Here is a 23,203-nt window from a genome sequence, read left to right on the forward strand (position 1 = left end):
AAATCAGAGGTAACAACTCAACGCAAGGGCTCATTACGAGAATACACACTTGCCTATAGGGTTTCGGCACTTTAAATTCTCTACCCAGGCAAGTGGCGTGCCTACCACAAAATCCCTATGGTATCCCCGTGTTAGGTATCACCCCCAAAATATTTGCCTGTGAAATAACAATCAAATGTAGAAAAACCAAGTAGCACCAAAACAAGCTTATCCTACCTTAATTCTGGCTCTCATATATTTAAGTTACCAATTCACAATCTATATTAAAACTAAACAGTTATTCAAAGTTTTTCACTATGTCAAAATTTCTCAATTAATGTAAATGTGACCTAAATAAAAATCAAGGAAATGAATGTAAAATAAGACCATTTGAAACGACAATATATGTAAAATCCTCCAGAATTCCACTTTCAAAAATTAGGGACACGCAAAACTTAATAACAAGGAAAATCGAAATTAACCAAAGATTTCGCTAAGTATTTCAAGATAATTCTTTTGGTATTTATTTATAAGTTCATTATAATGAAAACTAATTTTTTTAAATTGCCAAGTTAATTTATTTGCAGAAAAACCTCTTAAAATCAATTTTTGGCTTAAAATTTTACATAAATTTTTAAAATAAATATTTCGCATCATATCTCGGATGGTCAGGGGACATATTCATGGACCAAAAAGTTAGTAACCCCGGGCTAGGACGGGTCAGAACATTTTTAGTTGGATTTTTGCTGCTAAGAAAAACACATATAAATGATGTGGGAAAAAAGATCAATAAGTTTGGATTAATCTAAATGTGTGCTAAAAGTGCGCACAATGTACAATCGACACCAATTGAGATAAGACTCTCAACAATATTCCAGTAAACACAGAAATAATGGATACAGTTTGTACGAAAGGTCTTGCTAAAAAAACATTTGTTAAAAAACATTTTTTAACACAAAGTAAGAACCCGTATTCAAAGTGAAAATGCAAAGAAAGGAGTTGGTCTAATAAGTCTAATGTAAAACGAACAGAAATTACAACACACAGTGAATTCAAACTTAAAAAACAGCACTACTATGGATGAATAGATAGAATATTTAAAGAAGAGAAATAAGAAAGAATGATAAAGGTTAACTTAAAAAAGCAAAAGTTAACGCAATAAAACTGGGACTACTACTTCCCTAAGCCCTCTAAAGGTCAGAGCGTCATTTACACTTCACTGGAAACTATTTGTCTTTTGGGCAATGTGTTACCTATTTTTCACCACGTCAACAACTAAATAAAATCATAATGCTAATGAAGGCTTACGAAAAAAGGTAGTCTTGACTGTTTGATTCTATTTCATATAAATAATTGGCGCTTTAAATCGAACTTTTAAAATTGGACGTTGGTAATTTTTGAACCAATTTGTCTAGTTTTTTAACCAGCACTTTAAAGTGATCAACATACAAATGATTTATCAGCTGCATTTCTACGCAATCGGAGAGAACTTTTTTAAAAGGATGAAAGTGAAGATACAGGTGTTGTTTTTTTTCGGATTAATGAAACTAGATTGATTAATTAAGATCAATTTAAGCGCAACTGACGCTCTGGCCTTCGGAGGGATAAAGGGACTGGTTGTATGTGGTAATAGCTCCTATTTGTGGTAGTCTTTGTTCGTTTAAAGATTGACTTGAATATTCATTTTAATTTTTTTCGTTATAGGTGTCATCAATTTATTCATAGTAGTATCTATTATTTTCAATTTTGATCTAAGTATTCATTTTAAGTTCTTCTCGTTTCGGGTTTCATTAAATAGCGACCGAGCTCCCTCTTCTCGTACTAACTATTGCTTGTTGTTCTTATATTTTGTCCTATTTTTATGAAAACTTAAAACACAAAACAATGAATGAGGAGAAATAATGCTTTATTTGGCCAACGATTTCATAAAATCAATATGCTCTTACTGGGGCTCTAATGTCTTTGCAGTCGAATGGGTAGAGAACTGGGCATCGGAAGTACAGATCTTTAAGAGAAGAGCCATCAAAACATTTATGAATGGCAGGGCAATAATAGGGAATTCTTGCATAGTTCCCTCTGTATCTATAGTCTCCTCTTAATCCGTATTCATAGCTTGCTGGCAATTGGTTTACATATTTGCTAGGTATATTGTATGCACCACTTTTGCCATCATCTAACTGGGCTTCATCTGAGCCAAAAACAACAGCAACGAGGCTAAGAAAAAGGAAAATCTGAAAGAAATAATATAAAAATTAGTCGTAGGCGAGACGAGCAGAAGAAATATATTTTTAAAAACAATAAACACAAGATACTATCTAGAAATTACTAGGGGGCAGGGCCAGACTTATGTTTACTATCGGAGAACGGATCTAGCTCAGTGAGAAAAGTCTGCTAATTGAGTATAAAAAAAAGTGAGTATATATTTTCCAGACTTTGCGGAGGAGTTTGTACATCAAGCTATCGGTTTCTGACCGGGAGTTTAAACTGAAAATTAAACATTTAAATGGTATTTGATATAAATTGATATTGTCCAAAGGCTGTCAAAAAGTTTTTTAAGATGTGACCTTACTTTTCCGCGCCTTTTTAATTATTATTATAATACAATTTGATCAATCATTTCGCCTAATAAACTAAAATGACTTTATTCAAACACAAAATTAAAAGTATAATTTAAACATTTTCGAAAGTACTTCTATTTATTTTATCTTTTCAGTTATTAAAACCACAGTATAATTTGTCATGTTTGCCGTTTTTGTCACCTTGGTGCATTTTAAACGTTTCTCACTTACTTTCATATTGATTTAATCTTATCAAGAGTGCCGTTCCACAGCGACTGAAGATGCCAATGTTTTTAATTTTTAAAGTTAAAATTAAATAAGGAAAACCATTAAAGATTTAACATATTTTTTTGCTATAAAAATCTTTATATTTTTAATGCATAAGAAAAAAAAAACCTTGCGCAACTTTTCAGAAGAACTGCAGAGATTTGAATTTACCCCTCTACAACTATGTTTCAGCAATCGAATTGACTAAAGATGTTTTTTTTCAACCTATAGCTTAGTACAATCTAGTAACTTCAACGCAGTTATACATATGGTAGTTTTTTAGTTAAAATCAGAAAAACCAAAACCCAGTTGTATTTTCATTATGAAGGAGCAAAAGACGTTATAAGAATTTTAATCGACTGAGTTCTTTTTTTGTACCACAATGGTATAGATAAATAAGTAATTATTTCACCGTACTAACTCTTTTTGTGGAAGATATTTGGGGACCAAATTACAACAAAAATTCCAAAAGCAGAAACAAATTGTTTGCACGAAGTTTTGCGTAAGCTTTATTGCAACTATTCTATTTTTCCTCCCTTTTTTCAATAGCAAAAGGCTTTACGATTTGAAATAGTTTTCTTCTAATGTTTTAAAACATACCCTTTAAAAACATGGCCTCTTAGAAAATATTTCAAGGAAAACATACAATTTATTTCTAGTAAATTAGCATAGCATAGGCTTAGTTGTTATTCCTCTGCCTTCTAGCTAAGCACACTTGTAGAAATTCTAAAACAACACGAACATTGATTTGAGAAATGAGCGTTGTTCTAGTTCTGATAAAGAATTCAGAGTAGTTAATCAGGGGCTAAGGGCTTTGAGTTTGGAAGGAGGGGAGGTATGAAGAATATGCTGACAAAACGACGGTCCAGTGTGCCGACAAATGCGGATAAATAATCTAAATTTAGATGCCAAAAACGCCCAAAACGCTCAAAATGCCAAAGACATCCCAGATATCGGCGCTGCGTGCCAACGCCTTGGAACTTGGAGGGGGATTCCCCTACCCCCCCCCTAGATGCGTCCCTGCAGTTGATATTTTCAGTCATATTTCTTTGTCAGACTATATTTAATACCCTCTCTGAACACTTACCCTCTCTTTGTTTTTATCTCTGAAATTGCATACAGACCGCAATCCAAGAAATGCTAAACCGAAGTAAAAGAAAGTCTATTTTAAATCACCAATTCATGCACTACATTTATTCATGAAAAAATCCAAACGCTCATTTCTTGGGATGTAGATGTTGAAAAACCCATAAAAGTCATTCTCATAATGACTTTGATGAAGAAAACAACGCAATTTTTACCTTCTACCACCCAAATCTAATGGCGTGAATTCACGAAAATTAGGGATGGGGCATGATCTCTTTTTTTCAAAGTCTAAGGGGGGATAATTTGTTATTTTCCCTATGAAAATACAAAAAAAAAAAAACATTTTCAATGGAAATGTCAAAAAAAGTATTTTTTCCACTAATTGTCAAAGCTTGAAAAAACAGTACAAAACAAAATAAACACATTCCACAAATGGATTCTGCACCATGATGTTGGTCTCTACCTCTTTAGATAATCCCCCAACAACCTACCGACCTAAATGCATGTCACTGTAATTGTACTTGGCAATAACAATTGGTTCAAGATTAAGTATACTTCATGTACCGAAAGGGGGAAAATTATTTTAAGATTATTTAATAGTCAATTGGTTTTTAGCATTAGGCCAATAAAGCGAAAAATCTCAAGAAAGATTTGATCTACGACTACAAAAAGCTTCGGATAATCTAAATCATTTTTGGCTTTTTCACAATATGAACAACCTGAAATACTTTTCTTACATTTCTAGCTGTGCATAATTTAATGGTGTTCGCAGAATGTGCAGTATCTTAGCACCTAAATTCAATCTTCAAAGGTTAAAGTAATGATTTTTTTTTCTTTTGATGTAATTTTAAGGTCGCATCAAATCATTCAAATGTACAAATAAAATAAATACAAAAAATATTTGACGGACTGAGGCATCCCCCTAAAAGCTTTAATTTTTTAGGCATTTCTTTACACTTAAAGAAAAATCATAATACTTTTAAATTAATTAAGTAGCGCTATCTATAGCTCAGAATGTCCACTTACTTTCATGATCATTTCAGGGTATCGAGAGTGCCGTTTCACAGCGACTGACGATTCCAGTGTCTCCAATTTTCCAGCTTGACAATCCATAAGGAAAAATATCATCTCTTTTATGATAAGTTTAATGTACAAACTGTGTTACTGATATTCCAGCTTCCTTGAAAGGTGTCAATTAAGATTGTGAAATCAGACATTTCTTGGAAGATGTTCATCAAGGTAATGTTTTCGTTTTTTTAGTAGAGTTACTGCAAGAAACCTCAAAGAGTTTTGAGGGACTCTTATACAAGTTTGTTTACATAAATTTTTTTATATTTTTGCTTCTAAAATTTCTGCAGTTTAAAAGACAGGAAAATAGTGCTCGTTTTTTTTTTTGCGATACAGGATTATGCGCTTCGTATACAAATAATAGCTACGGAATTCGTTAAATGAGAATATTAAAAATAGTAATTTAAGAGAATTGAAAAGACCGGTGAAGAACAAATTGTTTTCTAAATATGATTTTAGCGATCAATATAATAGGATGCATAGTTGATAGATTAAATTGGTATTAAATCATAAGCGGTAGTGTTTTTTTTTAGGTGTGTTAAGGAAGGAGTTGAGTGTGGACATTTAAGTGAGTGGCAGCAGGGTATATGATGTTGTAGTTGTTTTCTGTTTTTACACCCTTTCTAAGGTTTATGTTAAGTGTTGTTTTTTGTGTCTTTTTTTTATTTGTTTGATTATCACTCCTCCATATCATGTTGTGGCATTTGAAGGGGATGTGTTTATGTTACGTTTTTTGTAAATAAATGTTATTAAATAAAAAAAATGTACTTCGGATGCAAATTTTATAATGCTCGAACGCAATTTGTTTAATCCTTAATGTCAAAATAAAAAACAAATTTTTTTAAATCTCTTGCCCCCTCTTTGTGGAATTTTGTTATTGAAGTATGTCCCACCTCCAAGAAAAATATCTGTAGGAAGTCTGGTACAGATGCTAATCTAATAACCTATTAACTACAAGCAACAGAAATCGCTGCTTTTACAAGATGATTTACCAAATTTGTGTTTTTGAGCATGTGAAGTAATTTGAAATGGGGGAGAATTGCCCACGAGGGGAGCTCTTTAAACGCTTTTAAATTTGAAAATATTAATCATTACTAATATACTGAGGTGAATTTTTCTGTAGGGAAATTTTCCTTGAATTTCCTTTCTTTTGAGATCACAGCAATGCGTAACGGGTAGGCTAGTAGCTCTTAAAAATAAACAGTCTATTCCTTATATCGATAACATAAAAAATTCTATTGCTTCAAAAGCATATACTGCTTCGAATTGGACACCACTTTTAATTTATAAAAAAGAGATTTGTCAAGAGCAAATTTTATTTATTTAAGAATTAACGACGCTTCTTGACTACTATGGTCCCTGCGTCGAAAAAATTAGCAGCTAGTGGATTCGATCCACCGACTTCTAGGTTATGGGCCCAGCACGCTGTCAAGAGCAAAGATTTTTAACATGATCCAATTTGAAATTTCTCCGCTCGAGCAAATATTACTGCGCTCGAGCGAATGTCACTGGAATGTGTCACAGCCAGTGGTGGAGTTGGTGAAAGTTGTGGCCTTCCATCACACCCGAAAATAGTGCTCTCCTTCACCACTAAGCACACATGACATGAGATTTTGATGCAAAGATGTATTTTTGAAAGTAAGCAGGTTTCTGTTATTATTTAATGTAAGTTATTTTAATTGGAAATATAGGAGCAAACGGGGAGACCCTGCAAGGACTCTTCACGAAAACAAAATTGTGAAACTTTTACTAAAATGTGTAAAAACTCAAATTTTAGGTTAAACATGTTTTAAATCTTTCTTCTTGAAATCACTTTGGGCTGAACTTCGTTTTTTACTAGGTTGCGGCAACTGCTGCAACCATGAACCAGAAAAGGTTTTCTGTTTTGGATACTCTATGGCAAATTAAACAATAAAATAACACCAAATCAACTGACTGAACAAAATTACTATCAATTTTCTGCTCTAGTTTTGATCATTTAGTTATATTTCCCTAAAAGTTGACAGAAAACTTTGAAATACCACAAAAGGTGAAAATGAAATAAGATTGTTTGAATTGCTTAAGAAAAAATTTATACAACCATATGTATCTTGTAAATTAAAAATTTTGGAGTTTGATTTCTAATGCAAAAGATCTCCGTGTGCAGTTATGCAGTTTTTAGGTAATTTTATTAAAAATTAGTTCTTTGGTGTTTTTATTAATCCTTGAATAAGAAAAGAAAGAAAGACAACCGACACAGTCTTCAATATCAGAGAAGAGGAAGTTAAATAGAAGAATAAAACTGTTGAAGTTACTGCCCTTCAAAGACAATCCCTATCTGTAACTTCGTGAGATTAAGAAAAGGGGCAACAAAGTATTTTTCGTCAATGTTTGGGAAGTTTTAGGAGTAGTTTCTTTTTCTGTTTTAGCCCGGTGTGTATCCTTTCTTTTGTTTTTACTGATTGAGAATTTATAGAGACAAAAAATTCACTATTATCAAGTAACTGTAGGAACTTCAGTGAAAACATAACGAACGCCAACTTGCTCCGAACTTCGAACATTCACAAGAATATTCTTCAAAAGTAAGAAAATTTTGCTAATGAATCCTATACTAACAGAATCCTTTTGCCAACGAACCTATAGTCTTTGAATCCAGTTTGACTGGATTCCATACTATAGTTTACCTTGCAATATACCCCACCCTAAACCGTACAAAGGAATCCTGGATATTTGCTCCACGATAAGGAGACTGCTCCACTGACAACTGGATAGTGAATCTGTAATCTGACCTGCATATGTTACGTTCGTCAATTGTAAATGTTGCGACAATCAAGGTCCCTGAAGTGAGGTTTCACTGGAAGTCGGGATCGTTTGCTTATAAGTAGATTGTAAAAAAGACAATCTTGTTCGAAAGCAAGGTTGTGGTTAGGCATTATAGATTCTGCACTTTGTGGGTCTTGGATTGTGGGTTAACTGTTCCGCACTTTGCAGTCCAAAAATCTATTTTTATATAAATCTTTGCTCCACTGATATTTGGAAATTTTGTTTTAAGAATCTGATTTGTCATTTGAAAAGACCCATGATTGGTTCTCTGGAAAATATATCTCATCCATTGACTAACGACACTTCTCGACTAGACATTTGTAACAAACCAAAAATAAAAAAAACACGAGAAAATACCGTGATAGCCTATTTATTGATGCCAAGCAGGCCATTATTGCGGATAATACATGATTTTGCGCTCACGACGTCCAGCTTTAGTGAAACAGCTTAGTAGTAGATTCTAGAACGGTAGTTGAAAACATGACTACTTAGGAATTAAAAACAATATATATGTTCCTGTCTTTGACTATTTGCGTTATATCTGTCTTTAACTAAGTGTGTAATTTTGTTTTAAAAGGTTGCTTTCATCCTGGCTTTTGTCGCTCTTGCATCTGGATTCCAATTAGGTCGATATGGCGATCCAAAATACCCATCAAACAGCTACTACGGATTTGGCAAATATAGAAATTGCTGTCCAATGATGAACAAATGCTATCCTGATCCAAGTTATTACGATTACTGCCCTTACAGTGAAGTGAGTACAGGTTGTACGTATCAGTTCGATGCCAGCAACTACGAATATCCCAAGCCACAAATATACAAGTTTCCATCCTATAAGCAACCTGAGCCCCCGGTTTATGATGACAGCCCCTATTAACCAGTTGTGACAAAAAAAAAATCCATTCGTGATACTAGTCGAGGATTTTGCTAAAAAAAAACAATATATCTAGTGACTCTCAATAGCTGTTTCGTTAGATTTTGCAAAACTCCTCTTTATTTTTGTATTTTTCTCTTGACAAATATATACTGTGGCTCCATATATTATCTAATATTATAGATTACTCATCATATGTTTATTTAAACTATAAATGGTGAACCAAGCCGGCAACGAACATGGGCTAAAAGTCTCAATCAGTGCACCAGACGTAGAAAGGTTACCACTGAGCACCTGAATGGGCTCAAATTTTGCGGACTTCATCCAGTTGAACTTCTATCATAGGCAACATGTTAGCGTAGAGTTAGTCCAGACCAACGTATCTCCAAAGTATTATTACAAATTTTTAGCCTCACCAAAGAGAAAAGATTGTCGTAGACTTCGGAAAGTGCTCATTCGGTTAGAGAGTTGTATGGTCCGAGTCCTAAGACTGCAAACTAAAGCTAAAAAATCCGCAGGTTGATTCGTAAGGGTTGGTCTTTATGAAAGACTGAAGTTACAGTTATTACAAATAGTAAAGTTTGTAATGTATTCCATAATACAAGCAAAAAAAAAAAAAACTACCTATTTAGCCTAGAAGAGGAGCTGTGCTGAAGCCTCACATTCAGACCAGATATTTTTTTAACTCCTCCTTAATTTTATGGAATGGTACTGAGATACGATCGGCACTAATGGCGTATCAGTTTGAACTAGTCTTTCTGTTGGTTTACCATCACCAGCAACAGCATTCTTTCTCTTCATGACAAACAATAAGACACAAACTCACTTTCCACTAAAGCCAATTTTTTTTCAAGTGTTATGCTCATAACTCATTGTTAATGACATATACTGATTATGCGTAAAGTTATAAAGCAGTTAACTATAAAGCTATCCTAACAGTAATGACAAGGGGGAAGAAAAGAGGAAGAACTCTGAACAATGCCACTTAACTGACATCTGATCAGCTGTTTTATTAGCTAAGAAACAAGAGCTAAGGGCTCATAAAGTAGTAGTGACGAGACAAGAAGAGCTAAGAGCCAAAAGCTCATATGTTACGAGCTCTAACAAAATTCTAAGAATCAATAGATTTATTTAAAAGGGAAATCAGAGGCCTAATGCCGGTCAGGATTTAAAATAAGAGCTCTGTGTCACGATGTCCTTCTAAATATCAAAACTCATTAAGATCCGATCACCCACTCGTAAGTTATAAATACCTTATTTTTTCTAATTTTTCCTCTCCCTTTAGCCCCCCAGATGGTCGAATCTGGGAAAACGACTTTATCAAGTCAATTTGTGCAGCTCCCTGAAATGCCTACCAATTTTCATCATCCTAGCACGTCCAGAAGCACCAAACTCCCCAAATCACTGAACCCGTCCCCCTAACTCCCCCAAAGAGAGCGAATCCAGTACGGTTACGTCAATCACGTATCAAGGACATTTGCTTATTCTATCCACCAAGCTTCATCCCGATTCCTCCACTCCAAGTGTTTTCCAAGATTCCCCTCTCCAACTCCCCCCAGTGTCAAAAGATCTGGTCGGGATTTGAAATAAGAGCTTTGAGACATGAATTCCTTCTAAATATCAAATTCCATTAAGATCTGATCACCTATTCGTAAGATAAAAATACCCCAATTTTCACGTTTTCCAAGAATTCCGGTTTCCCCCCTCCAACTCCCCCCAATGTCACAGGATCTGGTCGGAATTTAAAATTAGAGCTTTAAAGTACAAGATCCTTCTAAATATCAAATTTCATTAAGATCTGGTCACCCTTTCGTAAGTTACAAATACCTCATTTTTCCAAATTACACCCCTCCCCCAACTCCACCAAAGAGACAAGATCCGGTCCGATTATGTCAGTCACGTATCTTAGATAGGTTTTTATTCCTCCCATCCAGTTTCATCCTGATCTCTCCACTTTAAGTATTTTCTAAGATTTCTGGTCCCCGCCCAATGAAGCTGGATCCGGCTGAGATTTAAAATAAGAGATCTGAGTTACGAAGTCCTTCTAAATATGAAGTTTCATGAAGATCCGATCGCTCCTTCGTAAGTTAAAAATACATCATTTTTTCTAATTTTTCAGAATCCCCCCCCCCCCCAATAGAGCAGATCCGTTCCAATAATGTAAATCACGTATGTAAGACTTCTGCTTATTTTTCTCACCAAGTTTCATCCCGATTCCTCCAATCTAAGCATTTTACATGATTTTGGGTCCCCCCCCCCAATCTCCCCCAATGTCACCAGATCCGGTCGGGATTTAAAATAGAGCTTTGAGACACGATATCCTTCTAAATATCAAATTTCATTGAGATCCAATCACCCGTTCGTAAGTTAAAAATACCTCATTTTTTCTAATTTTTCAGAATTATCAGATAGTCAGATGCCATCAGAATAATCAGATGGCAAACTATTTAAACAGTAACGACAAAGGGGAAGGAATGAGGAACGACTCTGCATAATGCCAGTGAACAGAAATCTGGTCAGCTTTTTTGTTAGTCTAGAAAGAACTAAAATAATTACAGCTTTTTTTGTAATCAGACGGCAAGCTATTTAACCAGTAACGACAAAGGGAAAAGAAAGAGGATGGACTCTGCATAATTCCACTGAGGAGGAATCTGTTCACCTTTTTTTTTAGTTTAGAAAGAACTAAAATAATTACAGCTTTTTGTAATCAGGTGGCAAGCTATTTAACCAGTAACGACAAAGGGAAAGGAAAGAGGATGAACTCTGCATAATACCACTGAAGAGGAATCTGTTCAGCTTTTTTGTTAGTTTAGAAAGCACTAAAATAATTACAGCTTTTTTGTAATCAGATGGTAAGCTATTTAACCAGGAACGACAAAGGGAAAGGAAAGAGGATTTGGTCTGCATAATGCTATTGAACTGGAATCTGGTACATTTTTCCTTAGTTCAGAAAGAACTAAAAAAAGTTACAGCTTTCTTTATAATCAGATGGCAAGCGAAAAAAAAAAAATTGTGACCAGTATCGAGGGCATTCAAAAACGCATAGAAGATGGAAGATTTTAGGAATTACCAAAAGAAATAAAGGAAGAAAAACTCTTCATTTTTGATCTTTTATTTGTCTGTATTACAGAAAAACATATCACAAGCATTGTCTTAGAAAGGCATTCCAAGAAATATGGTACACTTGACCTAGTTCGTAAGGAATAAATCACGAGGAATGTTTACTTGATAATACATCAGGACTGGTCAACTATTTCTAATATCACGATAAATCTATAAATATAGAGGCAAAAAAAAAAAAATTAAAAGAACACAATTGAAAATCGTACGGTCAAAAGAATAAAGACAGCAGGATGAAAAAAAATAGAAAAGATGAATAAGTAAAAATACAAAGGAAAAAAGATAAATAGAAATGTATGACTACAGTTAAATCACCTTATCTTTTGTCCAAACATCCTGTTTTTAGGATCAGCAGTGCTAAACACAATAAAATGAGAGCCCCCAGTTAGTGCTTTAAAATTGGTAAGTTTCAATCCACTTATACTTTAAATCCTGTTCCAAGGTTTCTTTTTATATCCTTACTATTAATTTAGAATAAAATATTTTAAAAATCAGAGGCTGCAAAGTTTTGTACTCTTGGGCTCAATATGAAGGAAGTGTTGGTGAAGTGCATGAGAAACATACGAGTTCATCACAGTATTGTCACAGACCCTGCACACAAGATCCATTGAAGACAAGTTAACGCAGTGGTCCTCAGCCAATTTAAATTCTCGATCATAGACTTCAACATCAATAAAAAGATGGATATAAGTTTGTTTTTAGCTCAGGTCCATGTTTTCATAAAATTTTCTTCTTTTTTTCTAGAAACTGTAAATTAGTTTGTAAAATATCAAGGACCAATTCATAAGAAACGTATTGGTATACAATCCTTGGATGGACTACAGAAAATTATTTATGACACCATGCAACAATTTTAGTTATTTCTTTTTTTAGTTTTAGATAAGCTACGGAAACTCACAAATTTTATTCGAATTCATGCTAAACTGGAAAAAAATAACTATTCATTATGTATCAATATTCTTATGAATTATTATGATTGGAAGAACTGTCTTTTTCTCTGTCCTTGTTGATTTTTAATTTGTCCAATAGCGATTTTGACAATTATTTTAAATAAAATTATTTTAAATTAAAAATTTTAAATTATTATTATATTTTAAATTAAATTCAAATTAAAATTTATTTAAAATTATTTTAAATAAAAGCTGCAAATTTAAAAGTATGTTATAGGTGAGGTAGTCTTATAATATTAATCAAATAGATTTGTACGCCTTGAAATTTTTTTCTAAAGATTCTATTTTTTGTACTAGGACATTAATTTGGTTACTTCAGGGAAATATTTTTTCTCTATCTTTATCTGGAAACAGCATGAATGTATTTTAAAGGTCATGTACAGACTAAGTATAGAAATCACCATTGTAGAAAGTTATGTACACGTAGATACAATAAAAAATTCATTTGAAAATTCGGAAGTTAAATGGGAGAAAACTTGCAGAAGGTAGCGTAAATATTACACATTGCACATTACACATTATCTTTGTTCATAAACATTCAAATATCAGCTCCCTCACAGAATTCCTCTAAGTCAGGGCTACGCCTAAAAAAATTGCCCCTTTCTATAACTATACTCTTAAAAAAAATCATAATATCACACAACTGTCCTAAGACTACTATAACCAGAAAAGGCCAATGTATTTATCACATTTTGAGACGGAAGGGATCTGTAGCAGGTTTCTGTTCGCGCGTGGACACTTGCAACAGCAATGGACAGGCACTGGACCCATTGTTCTGCATCTTTCTTGTCTTTGGCTTTTAACGTAATAGACTTTTCATCAGTGAATATCTCAAACGCTTTTGGTATTGATCGCCGATCACGAGCTACTTTGACGCTTCGCACCTCGTGAACTTCTATTTTAGCTGATTGTTGTCCCTTTTTCTACCGTAGAAATAAGCACATATGAGCATAAGAGTAAAAATTAATAAAAATTTCACAAAATATGAAGAATCTGAATTAAAATAAACTATGAATGAAATCACTACAAGCCCAACAAACAAAAACTTGAAATATACAGCAATAGGAAAAAAGCACTGTACGCAAAAAGATTCTTGTAATATCAAGTCTTCATCCATTGGTCACATTTGCACATACATTTTTATTTTATAATAAGTAGGAACAATTGGCCAGGATTGGGACAAAAATCCTTTTAATAGCTTCAGCTTAAAGATGACCTCGCAGAATTTGTAACTGTTACTGATTGATAAGAGTCATTTCCAAATATACCCAGTTCCAAAGAAAATGTTCGACTTGAGAAGATATGTTGGTCCCCATCCTGCACTGGTATCCGGGATCACTGCTTTTCTTGAGGCCAAAATAATTTCAAAGATTTAAAGAACATGAAAAATGGAACTTTGAACATGAAAAATGGAATGTTACGACGTTAAAAAATGACTATCGCATCGACATTTTGACTGACGAATTCAGACGGTTTGAACTGGATTTATTAGGAGTTTCAGAAACTCATATCCCAGGGGTAGGAAGCATGAAATTAGGTGACATAGAATTTGTTTACTCAGGCAGGAAGGATGGGGTATATAGACAGGGGGTAGGGCTCATGATGAATAAGGAAGCTGCTAAGTCTTGTTTAGGCTGGGAAGGTATTAATAATAGAATACTAATTGCTCATTTTATGACTAAAAAGTTTAGGGTATCAGTTATAGTTGTATATGCCCCCATTGAACCAACTGATGGAGATACTAGTGAATCAGATGAATTTTACTTACAGTTACAGGAGCAAATAGACAGGGTACCAGGTAGAAATATGGTGTTTTTGCTACGAGATGTTAATGCCCAGGTTGGTAGAAATAGGGATAGATGGTGTCCTAGCCTAGGTAAATTTGGTGTAGAAAAAGAAAAAAGTATATAGGCCTTTCCAATTTTGTAGGTATAACAACCTAGTTATAACCAATACGGTGTTTGGCCACAAAATGGCCCATAAGTTGACATGGTATTCACGTGATGGTAAGACAGCAAACCTTATTGATTATGTTATTGTAAACAGAAGACTAGCAGGATCAATACAAGATACTAGGGTGTATAGGAATGCCGTTATTGATGTTAAAAGTAAAGATCACCATCTAGTAGTGTCTAAGGTTAATTTAAAGCTGAAATTTCGGAAGGGTAACTCCCTCCCGGAAAGTTATGATGTTGGTAGACTTCAGGATGAAAATTTGAGAAAAAAATTCCAAAAATAGTTGAGTACTAAACTTGACGGTTTAAAATTTGACAATGTGGAAGATGGATGGAATAATTTCAGAAAAACAATTTGTGAAGTTGCTGATGGTGTCCTAGGGAAGAGTGCTAAGACAGCAACTAGGAATATTAGTGAAAAAGCTTTAGGTTTAATAGAGAGTAGAAGGGGTTTGTATAAGAATTATCTGAGTGATAGGTCGTACGAAAACAAACGGAATGTAAAGAAAGTGGAGAAAGTATTAAAATATGAACTAAGGAGATGTGAAATGGAGGCGATGGATAAAATTGCTGAGGATCTGGAAGATGCGGCTAGACAGCATAACAGTAAAATATACTACTGGCATGTTAATAAATTGAAAGGGAGTAGCCAATCCAGACTAGTCCCAGTTAAAGATAGAAATGGGGTCACAATTAGTGATAAGGAAAAAGTTAAAGAAAGATGGGTGGAACATTTTGAGAATGTGCTAAACCGAGATACAGTTGCAGGAAAAGATATAGATGAAAATGAAAAAGTTTGTGATACCTTGGATGTGAAGGAAGATTTGTTTCGTGAGAAAGAATTAGCGACAGTAGTAGAAGGATTAAAAAATAATAAGGCCCCAGGTGCTGATAGTATGATTAATGAGTTCCTTAAATATGGTGGCTCTGAGGTTAGGAATAAGCTACTGAAGATTATGAACATGATTTTTGAAAAAGGGGAAGTGCCCAATGATTTTAGGAAAACCTTAATTAAACCACTGTATAAGAAAGGTGACAAGAGTGAGTGTCGTAATTATCGAGGCATTAGTCTGGTCTCTGTAGGTAGCAAATTACTGAGTAATATGATACTTTTTAGACTGAGACATGCTGTAGACAAAGTTTTAAGGGAAGAACAATGCGGTTTTAGACAAGGTAGAGGATGTCTCGACCATGTTTTCACTCTTAGGTTAATAATTGAGAAGTCCCTTCGTTGTCAAACACCTTTGGTTCTTAGTTTTATCGATTATGAGCAAGCTTTCGATTCTGTTGATAGAACAGCGTTAACAAAGGTCTTATCGTTATATGGTATACCAGAAAAATACATTAAAGTGATTTGCGCTCTGTACGAGAATAATACTGCTGCGGTTAAGGTAGGAAATGAGGTTAGCAACTGGTTTTGTATTAAATCACGAGTTAAGCAGGGTTGTGTTCTATCCCCCTTTATATGGATCATTTTGATGGACTTCGTTTTAAGGAGCACAGGAAAGGCAATTGGAGACCATGGAATAAAATGGGGAGAAAGAACGCTCCTGGACTTAGATTATGCTGATGATTTAAGCATATTAGATGAAAGTGTGAGCAAAATGAATGAATTTTTAGAGGTTTTACGAGTTCAGGGTGCTAAAATAGACTTGAAAATTAATGTTAAGAAGACTAAGTCACTAAGGCTAGGAATAAGTGAAGATGAACAGGTGACATTAGGTAACGAAAAGATTGATCAGGTTGGGAGCTTCAGTTACCTTGGTAGTATTATTAGTAAAGATGGTGGGAGCAGTGAAGATGTTAAAAGTAGAATAGCTAAAGCTCAGGGTGTTTTTTCACAGTTAAAAAAAGTTTGGAAGAATAGAAAGATAAGCCTACAAACCAAGATTAGAATATTGGAAGATACAGTGATGACAGTGGTCAAATATGGCTCTGAAGCATGGGCACTCCAAAAAGCAGATGAAAATTTACTAGATGTTTTCCAGAGAAATTGCCTACGGATTGTTCTGGGTACCCGGCTGACTGACCGTATTTCAAACAGTAGGTTGTACGAAAAGTGTGGTTCAATCCCGCTTTCTGGGGCTATAATGAAAGAAAGGTTGAGATGGCTAGGCCACGTTCTACGGATGAAGGATGACAGATTACCGAAGATTGTCCTTTTTGGACAACCGTCTGGGGCTACACGGAAAGCAGGTCGTCCTTGTCTGGGTTGGGAGGATGTCATAAATAAAGATTTAAAGGAAATGGGAACTTCCTGGGAGGGTGTAAAGAGGGAGGCTTTAAATAGATTAGGTTGGAGGAGGAGCGTGTGTAGCTGTGTTGGCCTCAGGCGGCATGGTGCTGCAGTGAGTTATTAGTAGTAGTAGCAGTATAATGCCCCATTTCGAAAATAACGCCGCAGAAGACATGGAAAACAACTGATCCTCTGCAATAAAACTACGGAACTTAAACATCAACACCTTTATAATCTGGTAGAGATAGTAACCAGGTCTGTCACTCCACTAGAAAGGATGATCTTATTTTCAGCAATGCGTGTCCTGTTTGGGTGCCCTCAGCACTGAGAACAGTGTATCTTTGTCAGGAGCTTGAATCGGTTCAGAAGCGAGCGGTATCGATCATCTTGGGCCGCCGTGACATCCCCTACGAAAAGGCTCTGGAAGTGCTAGGACTGCCGTCACTCCAAAACCAATAAGAAACTCTGATAATGAGTTTCGGAAAGTACTTGCTTTCTAAATCTCAGCACTGTGACATTCTACCTGATCAACCTCTACCATCAAGAACGAGAAAGCAAGATAAGTTAGTTCCCGTTAAAGCAAGAACAAACCGATATGGTAATTCTTTCGTCCCGGTTTTCGTCAAAATGTATAATAAGAGTTAATATTTATAGTTTTATTTATATTTACAAGTGTAGCTTGATTTTGTATATGTTGTAAAGAAACAAAAATCAGCGACAGCTGTCAAGTTTTTGCTATTAAACCTGTCTACTACTACTACTACTACTAATACCATCGGAGGTTAGGACCATCTTTATGACTATCATGCTAAATAACTTAATATTGCTTTTGCCATAGAACAAGGCCAGCTAAATAACCGAGGACCTTTCGGAGTTGGGAACTGACAAAAGCTTACGTTCACTACAGGCGTTTAAATCACTGTGGAGGCTTTAAACCATTGTTTTGATAATAGATTCAATAGATTAAAAAAAAAAACATGGCAACCATGAGTCTAAGAGTTGCTTTTCTTTCTAAAATTGCTTTCGAATTATGATTCAAACTTTTAAACAGAGTCAAATTTTCTGCTGGGAGTCAGTAGTATTTGAAAACTTCCTCTCTACTTGTTTACTGAATTGAAATCAATTCTTCAATTTTAGTCATTTCAGCTTTTTTTTTGCTAATTTTAACCCAACAGAGGTTGTGTCCCATTCCGATAGGTCAAGGATATAACGCTGTAGCCTGCATTTCAGTAGAGTTCTGGACAGTAACCGATGGCGGATAAAGTGTCTTTACCATGACATAATTCCATGATATAAGCTATTTTCGGAAGTTCGAATTAGCCGAACCTACAAAAAAAGACACTGACGACAACGATAAGATATGTCGTTAACGATGCATTTTCCTACAGACTGTTTCTGCTCTTTTGAACCCGAACCCTTTTTTATACTTTTAAATACTCCATCGATTTTAAACCTCAAACGGAATTTCTTGTTGAGTTGGAAGTTGGTTGACAAAAATTTTTAGGACAAAAGCTATAGTTTTTATTCTGTTTAGTGTGTTTGTGTGTACAACTTGTACTATTTTAGAAAGATGTACTGGAAAAGAACATTTTTTTAAATATGTAACATGAAGGTATTATTTTGGTAAAAACGAGAAGTAAATGCAGCTCAAATGATATACAAACTGTGCACAGCTGATACACACTGGTAGTGGCAGCTATTATTGAATTTTTTTTTTTTTTACCAAGTAAACTACTAATCTTTACAGTATTCTTCCGTCAGATTTTAATATTTAAATCCATGTAGCCATTGACTTTAATTGGATCTACTTTTATCAGCTTAGCGATATAAACAAACGACCGTCTAACAGTCATACATGATTTCTTTTTGATAAAACCAAAACTGTCCAAAATTTATCAAAGCTCAATAATTTCCATTTAAATGTGATACGCAAAATAGCCCTAAATTATGCGGGTGACAGTGTCAATGCGCACCAATTCAGACTAAAGAAGTTTTTCATGATTTTTCAACATTTCTTTCAAGTTTAAATAACTTTTGGCATACTGAGGGATCAGAAAAGAAAAATTAACGAATCTTGGCCATTAGAAATCCTCATTTTATCCATGTAAGATCACTGGGCTACCTACATGTCACTGTCATGTGTGCATTGTGATATACTGCAACTAACAGTTGTGGCAACTAAAAATCTAAAAATTGCCTTTGGGGCAATTGAGGCAATTGAGGAATTGCCCCAAAGGGAAATTCCTCAAAATGAGATTATCTGTTGATCATTTCTATGTAAATCAATCGAATACTTAGAGTGCAAATAAATAATGGTCTAAGCAACTAAATCCAAATTGTAATTATGAAATATGTCCAACGAAATAAAAGGAGTCAATAAATATTTTGACATTTCAATTGAGGCTCATCGACACTCGTGGTCCACATATGAGAGGTATTCGACTCTTCGTAACATGCTTAAAAAATCATTTGAAAAATTCCAGCTAGTTTTGTTTAATAATAGATGAATTTCTAATTACCTTTAACAGAGAAACAAACTAATTAATACTAATAAAATTTGTTCTAAGACATGTGTCCCATTCAACATTTTTTTTTTCTTAGGAGTAGTTTGCTCAATAGACTTAAGTGTTAAAAGTTATGACGATTTCAGGACCAATTAATTATTTTCAATTAAGTATATTACAACCAAAATGGCCCATTAAGATTCTTAAATCAGTTGGTGAAGTTAAAAATTATATTGTTCATCGATAGGATAAATCTTATCAGAGGTTAGCGCATTTAATACCATGACTCCCTTCGCCAGCACAGTAAATGGTCACAAACAGTACAGCAAAAGTCTTAGGGTCCGTGCTCCCTGGTCTAAATATATCAATTCAATCCACTTACCCTTTCTCGACAAGACAAGTTTGAACCGTTCAAAGAGAAATGTTTTGTGCGCCACCTACGAAAAAGCAACCACTTAGATTTCTTTTCTTTCAAATCTCCCTCAATTACAGGACTATCTTGTTGAAGTAGGAAGTTTGCTGCTCGATCGGGGTGGTTGCAAAGAAAACAACCCCAATGATGAGATATGCCATTGTATTCAAAGACATCAAAGAATCGGAATGAGCGAAGTTCAGCAAACAAATTATCTTGATCCTGAAAACATGAAAATGACAACAAGAGATAATCAAGAATCACCAGAAATGTTTTAACATCCAAAATGTGCAAAACGCAAATAGAGGATTCAATAAGGATACCTCCGACGAAAAAACACTCGATGAAGAAAGCTGTCCATGAAAAATGAGGTAAAATGTACACAACAAAAGGAAGAAAAAAAGGGTTAGGGAGAAATGAGTTTTAGGGTCCCTTTAAAGCAGCTTCAAAAACAAGACGTTTTATTTCCTTAAAACTACTTTAACCCATGCTCCTATAATATATGACCTTAACAGCTAATTTTCAGTTTCCGAATGGCGACAGCTATTTTTAAAGATAAAAATTGAAATTAACAGGAAAAATACTAAACTGGTAACCTTGTCTGAAAGTAGTACAACATAAAACTTGAAATAAGAATAACAAATATATTATATAATTCCTTATTCCTCCACTATTGGAAAAAAGTGTTATTTTTTCATCTTTTACTAACCCTAATCCTGCTTAATAGTCCAGGCCAAAAGAAGATTTTTAAAGAGTATTTAACTTACCCTCCATCACGAAAAGTTTCTAATAATGGCCCTAAATTTTTGGTTATATGCAGCTATGACATTAAACTTCTCAGTATCTAGGTTAATATAACTTCTTTTAAAAATTTTTCAAGTTTTTGCTGAAAATCTCCTTTCCCTTTACGTTAGCGTTGCTAGAAACGTGCAGATTGTGTGACCTGCAAGGGTGGCCGTTAATATAGGGCAATAATAAATGGAAATAACACCAATTTTCTTTTTTCTTTTAATGGATATTCGAGATTTTCCTTTACAATGGTGCGAACAAACCTATAACACATATTTTTTTTTTTTGCATCTTTATGTCTTCTGATCAAAATTGATTATGTAGCCCCTTGTGATAGCGACCGTTATGATAATACGCTGACTTGCCGGCTCATTAATTAATACACAAATAAAAGTGGATCTTTAATATAAATGCCCCATGGGAATAAAAGAGGGCCAGTTGTTCTTCCGCACAGGGTGGCAAATTAGATTCCCCTCAAGGTAGCCTGTGATTTCTCCATCCAAACTTTCTATGGTATTCAATCAAAGCGACCAACACACAGCACCATCTCAGATTGTTCAACAAAAACTCCATGCATTTTATAAGCATATAATTGAACATACCCGAGCAAATATATGTTAAGATAGCTCAATAGGCAGCCACTGTACTCTCAAAAGAATTCCAAACTATTTTAAGTTCAAGTTTTAGCTTAAGTTCAATTACCCCGTTCACATATGGACAGTAAACCCAAAACTGAAAGTTGGTTCAGTGTATCATCTCTCTCTCACACACACAGATCGAAAGGTATTGACAAAAGAGAGCCCCCCCACCCAAATAAACAATCATTGAAACTGAATACACAGCAAAGTTCAGACACAAAACCAGGAATCCCTCCCCCAATGTCAACTAATTGGTTGCCCTCATGTGCTTCAAAGTAAACTGTTAAAAAACTAACCGACTTTTTCTTTTGTAAATCAAAAATTAGCCTGTTCATGCGTAATCCATGAATTGAAATTTTCTTTAATTATATGTTTGTGTTGAGAATATAGTTGTGTTGATATATAGTTTCTGGGGGTACAAAATGATCCCTACATGAGTTATACTCAATTTCATCAAAAGTTCTTAAAGCTATCATTAGTTTCGCCAACAATAAAGAAGAAAAAGATACTGGTCAAATTAAGAAATCAAATCGCAAGATTGAGCAACTGAATATCGATCAAAGTAAGGCACAAAAGATCGGTCTATAATTATATTATAACGGAGAGTCCTTCAATAGGTATTGTATTAGACATTCTAGATTCTAGAATCTAGAAGCATAAGATTATATTGCAAGGACACGGAAGAAATGTATAAACAAAACCACAAGGTGAAAATTTCATAAACTTCGCACTCGTTTGCGTGGTTGCTTCCCCTCTTTTTTAAATTTGCATCCCCCCCCAAAAAAAATGTTCGTCTGACTTTTTAAAACGTAATAAAATTGAATATAAACAAGTTTTTTTTTGTAACAACCCCCCCCCCTCCATAAAAAACCTTTTGAAATCACCTCCCCCCCCCACCCCGAAAAAAAAATCCTGGATACGACCCTGCGTATAACTGATATAGCTAATGTTCATAATCCTTAATGTTGAACTTAAAAACAAATTTTGCATATTGGAATCAAGCATTACAAGCAGACTCTTCTGGTGTATTCATTGTATTCAATCTTCTGTTTATAGTGCATTTGGGCACTTTTGACAAAGGTCGATCTTTAGTTACCGTTCATTACCGTTGATAACTGCTGATCTGTAACATTATTTAAAAATAAAGTTAATAGCATCTATAAAATGTACCGCTATTTCTCCAAGGTCTCTAATGTTTACCAGGAAACACTAACTGAGGTCACTAGCCAAGGACAGCTGTTTCATAAGGTAATATAACAAAAATAAACTATACGACTGGTTACAGATGACGATAAATATGTTTTTTCAAGAGAAGGAAAAAATTGAAAACCTGCATTTGAAATCTTCAAAAACTCAAATACAGACACGTAGAATTTTTAGAATTGAATGGGAGAAGTAACTTTTTCTGCAAGATGGTATCTTTTTGGAAACGGAAATTTTAGGTTCAAATGTCACTGCATTTGCATGTTTTCACTAATTTTCGCTAACTATTCCTCGGCAAATGTTCACTAGAATAATCCCTGTGTGCAGCCATGTCTGAAGTCAATAACAAATGTATGAAAATCGACAAAGTTCAAAAATACTGCTGCTTACAATAAAAATGGTACACTTCTTTCGACTCAAGATCAATAAGGAATTATTTGGGCAATGATCCTTAATTATTAAAACTTAATTACAAAAAATCTTTCATATCGCAGCAAGAGTTCTAGATTGAAATATAATAATATATATTTCGCGGATGGAGTTCGACTCCCACCAAAATTTGTTAGTGAAAATTTTGGAGCTTGCTGATCAGAAATCTAATGTTATTAATATTACTAACAGTGAATATGAATGAAGACTCCATTTTACTGATTTAGCACAAATTTCGATTACTAAAAGGTAGACTATTGTTTTATTAAGTTGACATCAGCGCATTTTATGGGACTTCCAAGCCTTGGAATGGTTTCCTTCAGGATAAAAGAA

General features: G+C 34.4%; 2 protein-coding genes and 1 long non-coding RNA gene across 4 annotated transcripts in view; 1 reads left to right on the forward strand and 2 right to left on the reverse strand.

Annotated features, from left to right (window-relative positions):
* Positions 1–1,868: 1,868 nt before the first annotated feature.
* LOC136030263 (uncharacterized) lies at positions 1,869–5,071 on the reverse strand. Of its 2 annotated transcripts, none has more exons than XM_065709119.1 (2): positions 4,917–5,071; positions 1,869–2,210 (listed from the first exon to the last, which is right to left on the reverse strand). In XM_065709119.1, the coding sequence occupies exons 1-2, from the start codon at positions 5,016–5,018 to the stop codon at positions 1,911–1,913; spliced, it is 402 nt and encodes a 133-aa protein (XP_065565191.1). In that variant the 5' UTR covers positions 5,019–5,071; the 3' UTR covers positions 1,869–1,910. The 2 variants fall into 2 exon arrangements, with proteins under 2 accessions (XP_065565191.1, XP_065565192.1); XM_065709120.1 differs by lacking the exon at positions 4,917–5,071 and adding an exon at positions 2,769–2,879.
* On the forward strand, positions 4,993–8,799 carry LOC136030264 (uncharacterized). Its single transcript, XR_010618224.1, has 2 exons — positions 4,993–5,129; positions 8,338–8,799. It is a non-coding gene; the product is annotated as an uncharacterized LOC136030264 (long non-coding RNA).
* A 2,931-nt stretch (positions 8,800–11,730) lies between these two features.
* Positions 11,731–23,203, reverse strand: part of LOC136030286 (ventricular zone-expressed PH domain-containing protein homolog 1-like) — a gene marked incomplete at its 5' end in the record, with an annotated part of 33,687 nt that continues 22,214 nt past the window's right edge. Inside the window, 2 exon segments of the mRNA XM_065709150.1 lie at positions 11,731–13,627; positions 19,782–20,033. Coding sequence (XP_065565222.1) covers positions 13,340–13,627; positions 19,782–20,033 — 540 coding nt within the window.

The sequence above is a fragment of the Artemia franciscana genome, chromosome 8 (genome assembly GCF_032884065.1).
Source record: "Artemia franciscana chromosome 8, ASM3288406v1, whole genome shotgun sequence".
NCBI lineage: Eukaryota > Metazoa > Arthropoda > Branchiopoda > Anostraca > Artemiidae > Artemia > Artemia franciscana.

What these genes read in the sequence shown, in the direction of transcription:
- LOC136030263 (XM_065709119.1), bottom strand. Translation starts at nt 5,018, where the DNA reads ATGATATTTTTCCTTATGGATTGTCAAGCTGGAAAATTGGAGACACTG. An exon ending in ACCCTGAAATGATCATGAAA is followed by an intron (nt 2,211 to 4,916) that starts GTAAGTGGACAT and finishes TATTTCTTTCAG; the next exon opens with ATTTTCCTTTTTCTTAGCCT.